The 11273-nt window shown below is 36.1% G+C and overlaps 1 protein-coding gene across 1 annotated transcript in view; it reads left to right on the plus strand.

The window, feature by feature from the left end:
- Positions 1-8805, plus strand: part of ABCC4 (ATP binding cassette subfamily C member 4 (PEL blood group)) — a 289286-nt gene extending 280481 nt beyond the window's left edge. The window contains exon 31 of the mRNA XM_019663851.1: positions 6987-8805. Coding sequence (XP_019519396.1) covers positions 6987-7094 — 108 coding nt within the window. The 3' untranslated portion in view covers positions 7095-8805. The remainder of the gene's footprint in view (positions 1-6986) is intronic.
- The last annotated feature ends 2468 nt before the right edge of the window (positions 8806-11273 follow it).

The raw sequence follows: 11273 nt of genomic DNA on the forward strand, positions 1-11273 counted from the left end.
CTTACCTGTAGTGCAGGACGGCAGCACTACCCAGCTTTACACTGTCATTACAAGGATCAGATGAGAGCGTATATGCTTAAATGCTGTGAAGAATATCAAGCATTGCACAAATATTAAAGAATTCTACCTGTCCATGATAAAAGTTGGATCATTTTTTAAAAGGCTGTAGATTGAACCCTTTCCTCTCAGTAATAACAAAAGAAATATCCAAAGTTCTTCTGAGTAGCTTTAGAGACTCTAAATAATTAAAATTAATTTTAGTAGTTTTTAACAAATAACATGTAATGCTACAAAATTCAAAAACTTTTAATAGTTTTCTAAAAATTTATAAATAAAAAGTAGGTCATCACACAGCATCTCCCCCAGGATGGAGCCTGGGCACCATTGTTGTTTTAAACTTTATTGGGGAAACAGTGTGTTTTTTCCAGGACCCATCAGCTCCAAGTCAAGTCGTTGTTTTCAATATAGTTGTGGAGGGCACAGCCCACTGGCCCATGTGGGAATCGAACTGGCAACCTTGGCGTTCGAGCACCGGCACCGGACTCTAATCAACTGAGCTAACTGGCCGCCCACTGGCAGCTCAGCTCCAAGTCAAGCCATTGTCCTCAATCTAGTTGTGGAGGGTGCAGCTCACTGGCCCATGTGGGAATCAAACTGGCAACCTTGGTGTTATGAGCCCGCAATCTAACCACCTGAGCCAACTGGCTGCCCCAGAGCACCATTTTTGACTGTTGTATTGATATATTCTGTGCACCAACAAGAACTTGTACATATACGGCCTTTCTGGGTTTTAAGTACAAATGATAGCTGTTCCTTGTTTTGTCATTTAATATTATATCTCAGATTATATCAGTGCATATAGTTCTCTCACTCTTTTCAATGGTTACATAGTATTTATGCTCTCTCCCTTCCCTAACTCCCCTGTTATTCCTTCTAAGTAAGCTGTTAGAGTTTTACCATATTTCCCCATGTACAAGACGCTCCCATGTATAAGATGCACCTTAATTTTGGGGCCTGAAATTTGGAAAAAAATGTATTACATAAAGTTATTGAACTCGTTTTATTCATCATAAAATTCATACAACTCCTCATCACTGTCAAATGTAAGTAAAAAAAAAAAACTACAACCACTGTATAAGACGCACCCAGTTTTTAGACCCCAAATTTTTCGAAAAAGGGTGCATCTTACACATGGAGAAATACGGTATGTTTTTCCCCCAAAGAAGGAGCTCTCAGATTTACTTACTACTTTTGTATTCTGTTTTACAGTTGATCACTTTCTGCTTTTATCTTTAATTCCTTCCTTCTTTGTTTTATTACTTTTGTGTGTGTGTGGCTTCTTACTTCTTGAATGCATTTGTTTTCATTCTTTGTTTATTAATATAAATATTTTAAGGCTGTGAACTTTTCTCTGAATACTATTCTTGCTATAATTTATTGGTTGTGGTGTGTAGTACTTTTGTTATTGTTTAAGTTTTTATGTATCGATTCTGCAATTTTGATTTTGATTTCCCCTTTGGTGCAAGAATTATTCAAAAAGGAGGTCTTTAAAACTTCCTGGTGATAGGGGTTTGTTCTTATATTAGTTTTCGATTTTACTTATCAGTGTTGACTTTCATTGCTTTGTGATCAAACAATGTTGTCAGTATTGTTTCCACTCAGAAACAGTACTTATTAATACTTTTTTTGTGTTCTAGTATATAGGCAATTTTTGTGAATATTCTTTGGGCATTTAAAAAGATGGACTATTATCTGTTTAAAGTATAGGGTTTCATAACTTAATTAGATCTACATATTAATTACATTATTTAGTTCTTCTGTATCCTGATTTAGTCCATTTGATGTGACTTGGCTTAGAGAGGGGAATTAGTATGCTATAACAAGTTCCACTTTGTAGTTGTTGTCATTTGTATTTTGGTAATTTTGATGCTATGACTTTTCAGCCGTAGGTATTCATGTCTTATGTTTTCACTGTGAATTCTGGTTTCTGCTGTTTTAAAGTGCCTTTCTTTAACTCAGTTAATGCTCCTGGCCCTGAATCCAAGTTGGTTCAAAACTAAAATTGAGTCCCCTGCTTTCACTTTTTTTCACTTTCCAGTTATGTCTTTGATTGTCTTTTAATATCAGACTATAGATGTATCTCCTGTAAATGGTATATAGCTCTGAGATTTAATCTTAGCCATTTTTTAAACAGATGAGTTTAGTCTATTTACATTTATTGAGATTATGAGTACACTCTATCTTAGTTCTGTCATGTTATGCTTTTAATTTGTAGTGGTTTTATTTTTAACCTTTTAGTTTGCAGCCTGTCATTTTTGTTTGTTTGTTCATTGCTTTATGTGTTCCTTTCATTTCTTCTAGGAGTACTTTGTTGCTTTATTATTATTTAATTCCCTATTATAAACAACAATACATCTTCCCTCTCCATTCTACCACCAAATTTTTGTTGTTTAAATAGTTCTCCTTCTGTTTACACTCAAATCTTTAAAAATACTTAAACCTCCATTATTTTACTTGTTTTAAATGATACTTGCTCATCTCTTAGTGGTCTAAACTTCAGGTTGTGATCCATAAGTGGGGCTGTGAAATCCATTTAGTCAGTCATGACCAGGATGTTTTAAGAAATGAAATAGAAAAGAATGGAACGGAAGAAAAATAACACTGTATCTTTCATAGTAATAGTAAACATTTCATGAAACTCCTTTTAGTATAGATAAATATAGATATAGATAGTGAATCTATACTAAGTCTCAATGCAAAGTGAAATGTAGTTATATTGTGGGTGGCAATGAAAATAAAAGGTTGAAAAACAATGCTCTATACCATTTTAAAGGAGGATTCCCTGGAGTTATGATCTTTGACTAAATATTTCATATATATATGAAATATTTGTCTGCTGCAGCTCTAATTTAAATTTCCCGGTTATAAAATTTTGGGGTCATACTTTCTTTTACTTAATATGTTGTTATCTTTGCTCTAAGGCCTTCTAGCATTGTTTACTCATAAGAAAAAGTGTAAGGCCAAGTTAGACGTAACCTGATCTTTCTAGGATTCCCAAGGATTTTTTTTCCCTATTTTGAAGGGAATTCATTTTTCCCACGATATCAGGTATACTTTTGGTCTCCAGATTCAAGTCTTCCTTTATTTCTGGAAGTTTACTTGAATTGTATCTTTGAATTTTTTATTTCTTTGGATTCTCCTCTTTATCATGTATATGTTATCTATCCTTTGACTATTTTATAAAGCTATATCCTCCTCGGTCCTTTATTAATGTCCAGTTATTTTGCTTGCCTTCTCAATCCTGTCCTCCATGTCTCACCCTATTTTTTTCAGCAGTGGCTAATCTCCTTTCTACGGCCTTCAGTAGAACTGTCGTTTCTTTGATGTTTTTATTTTTCTCTTCCATTTCACCTTTGGCCTCTGTCAGTTCGTGTTTCATTATCTTCTGTTTTCCTGTATTGTCAGATCTCTGTTGTCCACAGGTTGATTATTCCACTACATTTTCTTTGAATGTATTGCGTTATATTTTTTCCTAATTTTCACCTGTTCAGTGACTATTTATTCATCCATCATGTGCTTACCTTGTTCCTTTTCCTAACTTTCTGTTTGTGTATCTTACAGATCTTGTGCTACTTCTTTATCATTATTATTATTATTATTCCTACTACTGACCTTTGAATTAAATGAGTTTTTCCTAGACCATATCTTTGCCTGATAGCTGTGGCTAGGGCATCCTTTTAGGCTAAAGAGAATTTTCTCTTCTTAACATAGAAGCTCCTTATGACCCAGAGAAACAGTAAGTGTGTGTATGCATATATGCAAGAGAAAAATTGAGAATGTATATTCCTTTAGCCTGCACTCCTCCCTAGCCTGCAGAGATGGGCAGTTACAATGCCACTTGCGTTTTAGAATCTCTCTACTCCTAGGCCCTCACTAATATACATGGTGCAGAGAAAGATAGTTATTCTATATGTTTCCTCATTGACACACCTTAGAATTTGCCAGTTAGCTGGAGAACTTTACTCTCCCTTTATTGCTGAGATCTGCTCCCATAGGTACCCGAACTCTGTCTTGCTACAGCCTCATTGGATCCATTTGCATATGGCAGCCTTCTGGATATTTTGCCATTTGGAATTCCTGATTTCATCAAAGATGAGCTTGTTTTATAGCTCATAATATCCATGCTGTTTAGGGTGATTTCTGAGAGGATAGGGGAGAGAAAATCCATTTCCATTATCTCAAAAGAAGAAATCCTTTCTAACTTGCCTATATGGACAACAGAGTTAGACCTGCTTTAAAGATGAGTTTGAGAGTCACTGGCATTGAACTTAGGCCATACAGTTCAGTGAGATTGACCTGACAGTCTTGAGCCAGAATTAAACCTATTGAAGAATACCTTCTGAATATAGTATAAATAAATGCTCACCATTATCCATGCATGGGAGCTTTTATTGCTCTGTTGCATTTAATAAGATCTAATTCCGTGACAGTGGTTTTATTGACAAGGTAGAGTTTAAATATTCAACTTAGTTTTGACCTATATTAGAGAAATTATAATGATCGAAGCCCAAGAAAAGGAGGGCAAGAGGGACAAAGAAACCCTGCCACTCACTGGTCTAATATTCCTTTTGCCCCGAACTTGAACTTTTATGGCATTGTCTCCTTTAGCCATTACAGAACCGTTCTGAGTTGGCATTATCCCTTTCTGACAAATAGAGAAACTAAAGCCGAAGAACCTAAGTAACTGCCCAAAGTCACTAGTTAGTAAGTGTTAGAACTCCCACTTCTGTAATCTTTTAACTACCTTTCTGCCTCCCAGGTTACCATAGTCACTAAATTAAAGGGGTCTCCTCTATGACTCTGGGTTCTGTAAAGATAAAAATCAAAAGGGCCTCCCAGGTGTATTGTTTTCTTCATTCAGGCTGGGTGATGCTGCTACTTTCCATGGACTAAGGGGCCATTTCTCTGAGCAGCATCATAACCACACCCAACACTTAACTCGATATATTTTCAACCTGCAGTTTGTAGCCATTAATTAGTTCCTATGAGCTAAGTCATTGTCTCATTTCACAAGTGAGGCAGTCAGTATGGAGAGAGGTTCAGTGATTTTTCCAGAATCAGCAGTGAGTTCCAGAAGAGAGAGCTGAGACGGAACCTCTCCATCCCCGGCTTAGCCTATGCACAAGGGCTCTGCTAACAAGGGTCCAGTCATCTCAGCTACTTCACAACCCACACTGTGAGAATGATGCCTTCTCACACTTCTGCTGTTAGGCGGAGTGTATTATGAAAGTTGAAAACAAGTGAGAAAAAGAAAGGTTAAATTAAGGATTTTATACACAGGAAGCATGTTTCCAGTATTCAGTTTCAAGTATTTCAGACCATGAAGCTAATAGTTACAAGTTGCTAATAATATTTTCTTTATAAAAAAAAAAAAGAAATTACATTGAAAGGGTTATGAGGAAAGGAACTGGCTTATTTTGGGAGGACTGTCAAGCAGTAGAAAATGAAATTATTTCCATTTGTTCTTTTGGCTGTTTTTAGTTTCACCAAGAAATAGATTTTTTGGAGTACATAAATATATAACCACACAAAATATGGCTAGCTTTAAAACACGGAGGAGGGAGATGATATGAAATTAGCCCCTAATACAGGCCTTATTTTTAAATACTTGCATTATAGTAGAAAAAGCCTCAGCTTTCACCCAGTGGGGTCCAAGCACTGTTGAATAATTTATTTTGCTCCTTAAGTGACAATGTGTAGTATTTCATATGTATTGATATTTTTGGAATATCAAGTATGCAGGCAACAGGAGAAAAAGTATACTTAATATGAGGGCGGCTGTCTCAGCACTTTTCTTTCTTGTATGTGAAGTCCATTATCTCCCATGATAACTTTGTTGACAGCATCCACAAATATATTTGGAGCCAAGTTTTATAAAATAGATCCAGAATCAAATGACTAGAGACCCAGCTCATGACACGTCTCAGCCTCAGATAGATGGTACATTTTCTGTTTTAAAGACTCAAACAAAACTTTTCACATTCTTCTTTGAAAAAAAAAAAATTACATTTGAAGTCCTTTTTCACCCAAACACATTTTGCGATAAGAGCTCACAAGTCTTGACATTATTTCATTTTGTTATGCGCATCTGTCAAGGAACTGAGATACGATACAGCTACTAAAAACTGATGATTGTGGAACAGAGAAACTTGACAGCATTTCATTTCCTTTATGTTCTGATTATACATTTATCAGAAAACCTGTATCTCTTCTAGTTCAACTAGAAATTGGTAGAATTCAAGAACTGAAAGGCTTGGCAAAGAACTGTCCTATTATTTGGTGTCATCTTACATTTTAGAGAAGCTGCTTGGTTGAGTCATTGTTAAGGCTTTTGCTTCTCTTTTCATTATTGTGGCCCACTATCCACAGATCACATTTCTATAGGCCCTATAACTGCTTTGCCGCACAAATTAAATGCCGGGATAGTTCATACATATATACGCCAGCCTTTCAATGCTTGTCAATCAGAGTTTATAAAATATAGGGATTACAACCTGATATTAACATCCAAATCTATTGTGCTCATTTTATATGTGAAAATGAGAAATCCTCATGCAGACGCTAGATTTCCCAGCCTCTTTGTCACCCTGTTTTTAATTTATCTCCAGGTTTTGAGTCAGTAAAATGATTTTGCTTATCAATTTAATGTGTTGATAAAACATATCTGTGAATCAGAATGATCAGAACTAACGTGGATCTACAGGTTGTTTGGCATTAAGCCCCAGCTCCACGGAGGGTTTTAATGGGGCTACTTACTTAATAGAATAAATACATCCCTGTATTTTTTTTTTTTAATGGTGCCTTCACCAGTGACATGATTTGCTTCACCTGACGAAGTGGACATAGAAATGCATTGCTTCAGGGAGGAAGACTTTAAAACTTCAAACATGTTCTTTTTCTGCCCTTTTGTTTTTTTTTCTAAACAGGTGTACTTCAAAAGGAATTACCCAGATATCACTCAGAACGGCCACGTGGTTATGAATGCTTCCAATGGACAGCCCTCAGCCTTGACTATTTTTGAGACAGCACTGTGATGCTACCACGATGTCAAGTCTATTCTGAAAGCATCTTCCCAATAGTTTTTGCACTGTGTAAACTATACTCCACTTTCTTTTTTATACTAGCAGCAAGTATTTACACATACAAGATGTTAGTTTATTTGGAGTTTTTCCTCCAACTTCACCCAATGATTTCAAGCTCTAACAAAATCACTTATTATTTTTATTTATGTAAATAGTATTTTTTTTTCTTATCCACATCAGAGGTGCAGGCCACCAAGAAAAGCTGTCTACCAGGTTTGTGCCTTAAAAGACTCTGGATCCAAAGTTCATTTTGTAAAGTATGAGACAAAGTTGTAACAAATTTTTTTTTTTTTTACACTACCCCTAAATTACATGTTACTCTCCAGTTATGTCAGGGATTCTGTTTACTTGAAAACTGTGTGAAGTTGCCATTTTGTCTCACCACTTTATTTAAGATAACTAGGATCCATTATTCCCCCCCCCCCCGACCCCCAGGCCTCTGGTTAAAATAGTACTTACAAAACTAATAGGCAAAACAAAAAAATATATTTTAGTATGAGTGGCATTATAGTAGGGAAAGTCTACTCCCCCCAAAAAAGATGTATAGTTAAAATATAGAAAGACAATATTTAATTATGTGTCCTAAAAGAGGAGGAAGAGAAAAGAATGCTTTCTCAAAATAGCCCTTCTAGGTGATTTGATAATGAAGGACTTAAGTGCGATCATCACGCATCTTTTACATTTGCATGACTCGGACATGGGAACCGTTGCAGTTTCAAACTCGGTGTGGTGATGGTTTCAGAAAAGGCCAATCCACTAACAGTAATTCTTGAATACGTAGTAGTTGTCTTATTTGGATTTCGGGTTTACTGATGGCTAACCCTCTGTCGACAGTAAGCCTTTTGGCTTGACCTTTATTAAAAGCCCTTCTAAATTACATGTATAGCTTCTCCTGAGTTGGTGAGAAAACCCAAAAATCATTGCAAACATTGACTGTAATTACACAGTATGTTCTCAGGATGCATCCAGAGGTTCACGTTTATGAGCCTGCCCAGGTTAGTTTACTTCTGACCACTGAGAGCTGTTTGTTTATGTCTTTATGATTAGTAAATCAACAAACCACACTACTTCCTAGGGCCTGCTGCCTGCTGTACTTTATTTCACTGTGGGTCTGTAGTTTTCCTTCAGGGTGGTGGCTATGGTATGTTGAGTTCGAATTACTGAAGGTTTTACTGTCATGGTTTTAAGTAGACTCTCATGACCTCTCTGAATAAGGTGTAACCGCCCTCAAGTTGCATATATTAGCATATATGCCTTTGTAAGGAGCAGATTTTTGGACTCCTCAAGAGAGAGAAACAGGTGTTTTTATAGAATCAAGCCTTAAAAAGCACACACACAGTAAACTACCAAAATACATTGAGTACAATAGCTGTTGAACTCGTTGTATTTAGAAATAATATGGTTAATGTTTAGTCCAGTAGACTAGTAAATTGTTTAATAGTGTTTGTATTTAATAGTTGGTATTTCAGGAGACTGAAATGACAGCAATGTAATAATGAGGTTTGTTAAAACAGTGGAAATATTTGAAATGTGTGTTTGTTTGTCATTAGAGATTAAAGGCAATTAAAAAATGTTTTTGTTTTATTTCTGTTTTAATGTCTATGATCATAGAGTTTTTAATGGAACAAAATTCGGTTGAAATAAATGACAGTTTTCATCTCCACTTAGAGATCTGTATTTTTGTTCTTAGAAGGAGTACTTGATTCATGTCCTTGCTGTTGAAAGCCAATGAGTTTTCCTGAGATCAAAAAATATCTTCCATAACTGACTGGTTCTCTTGGCTAGTGAAGTGTATGTACCAAACATTCTAAGCAGATAGGTGTGGGTTTCAGACAGATTGAAATAGTTGCTATTGAAGGAAACTCAGTTGCACCACTTCCAAGGAGGAGGAGAAAGTGTTAGCTTATGCCTTACGCTTGAAGAAGTATTAAATTGTTGAGGGTTTTGGTTTTTGAAAGGTGACTTTGTCCTAACCCCAGGGGTTGGCAAATTGCGGCTTGTGAGCCATGTGCGGCTCTTTGGGTACATTCCGTCTCAAAAGTTTGCGGACCCCTGGAAGAGTCAACCTGTTCCTCATAACAATTTAAAAATTACTCGCGAGCCATAAATATATTTTTACATAATCACCATTATGTGAATAAAATCCTCTAAAAATTTTATAAGTGAAACTATGGTAGTTTTATTTTCATTTTCAATTTTACTTCAAAGCCTGCGGCTCTTCCATCTCAAAAGCTTGCCGACCCCTGCCCTAAACTAACAAGAAACATCTTTTGCTAAATTTAAAACACTGCATAATGTTGGTTCTCAAAGTGAGGTCCCTGGATCACCAGCACCTGCATCACCTAGGAACTTATTAAAAATGCAACTTCTGTGTCTCACGTCTGGTGGTGGGATCAGCAATCTATGTCTTAAGAAGCCCTAAGAGGCGGTGCTGATGCAGACTAAAGCCTGAGAACCAGTACCATCGAACATAAAGAACTCCTAAAACTCATTAAGAAAACAGAAAGCCCAGTTGGAGAAATAGACTCAGAAGGTTGAATAGGCACTTCACAAGAGAGAATATCCAAAAGGCCAGTAACTGGAAAAGTGCTCACTCTTGTTAATCACCAAGGAAATGCAAGTTAAAGCCGCAGTGAGATACTACTAAACACCCACCAGAATAGCTAAAATTAAAAAGGCTGAGAATACCAATTGCATGCCAATGGAGCAGGGGAAACTCTTGTGCACTACTGTGTGTATAAAACAATGTATACTGAAAAAAATGACTTTAGAAAATGCTTGGACAGCATTTACTCAAGCTGCACACCACACCCTGTGATGCATTAATTCTACTCCAGATGTATACACATGTGCTCCAAGAGATGTGTTCAAGGATGTTCCTAGCAACATAATTCCTAATAGCCCCAAACTGGAAATAATTCAGAGGCTCATCAACAGCAGAAGGAAAATGAACTGTGATGTAATAGAATACTCCAGAGCAATGAAAGCAATTAAACTACGCTAACATACAGGTGAATCTCACAAACTTAAGCCGGACTCAAAAGAATATTAATGATTCCATTTATATAAAGTTCAAACATACTCACGACTACAGTGCTTCACCTTGGGGAGATGGAAGCTGTTGCTAATTGGGAGAAATAAAAGAACTTCTGGGAGTGCTTAAAAATGATTTGGATGGTACTTAGATCAGTAGTGGGCTCTTCATTTATTTGCTGCATTTTTTTATTTCATGTCAGATTTCATAATTGAATTAACTTTTAAAAAAATTCTCAGCCTGGTTTCCTTTTAGAATCTTGCTCAGATTCAGTGGCTAAATTGTCTAAAAGTGACTAATCTGCACCTGGGAAATCATTTTTGCTTAAAATATGAAGCACTTTAGGGGTTGTCTTGTGGCCATAGGAAATGAAACTCTTGGTACATGAGATCATGGTCTATATTTTCTCTAACCAATGAATAAGATAAGTCCGACTTCTCTCCATTTCCAGGGTAAGTACAAAAATAAGGAACCATAAGGATTTTCTGGGTTCTTTTTTTCTAAACCACTTTATTGAGGTATGATTGACATATAAAAAGCTGTACATATTTAATGCATACAACTTGTTCAGTTTGGAAATAATTATACACCCATGAAACCACTATAATCTATGCCATAAACTTATCCATCATCTCCAAAACTTTCCTCCTGCAGTCTATAATCTCCATTAGTATGAATGAGATACAAACGAATAAAAATTGATCCAATGCTAAATGCTTTTGATAACACCACAAATGGTTGGTGCCTTAACTGTGAAGAAACAACCTAAGCCAATGTAATTAGGCAGTGAGTTAGACTTGTGACAGTTTGGTGAGTTAACTTTTAATTTATCAGCAGATTAACTTGTCCCTATGGAAACTGATGAAATCTGCTTTGTTTTTTTCTGATCGTTTGCAGATAGAAGTCCTCCTCAAAACTGAGTATTTGTTTCATTTCTAATTCTGAAGAGTTTAATGATGTTCAGAATCTCATGCCCTGAATTGTGTCAGTTTTAGCACCTGAATGTATATGTCACTTCCCATAATTGATTCTGTTTTGGAATGTTTTCACAATACACCTTACCTAGAAAACTGTGACACTACATCTCAAAAAAAAAA

The sequence above is a fragment of the Hipposideros armiger genome, unplaced genomic scaffold (genome assembly GCF_001890085.2).
Source record: "Hipposideros armiger isolate ML-2016 unplaced genomic scaffold, ASM189008v1 scaffold_407, whole genome shotgun sequence".
In the NCBI taxonomy this organism is placed as follows: domain Eukaryota; kingdom Metazoa; phylum Chordata; class Mammalia; order Chiroptera; family Hipposideridae; genus Hipposideros; species Hipposideros armiger.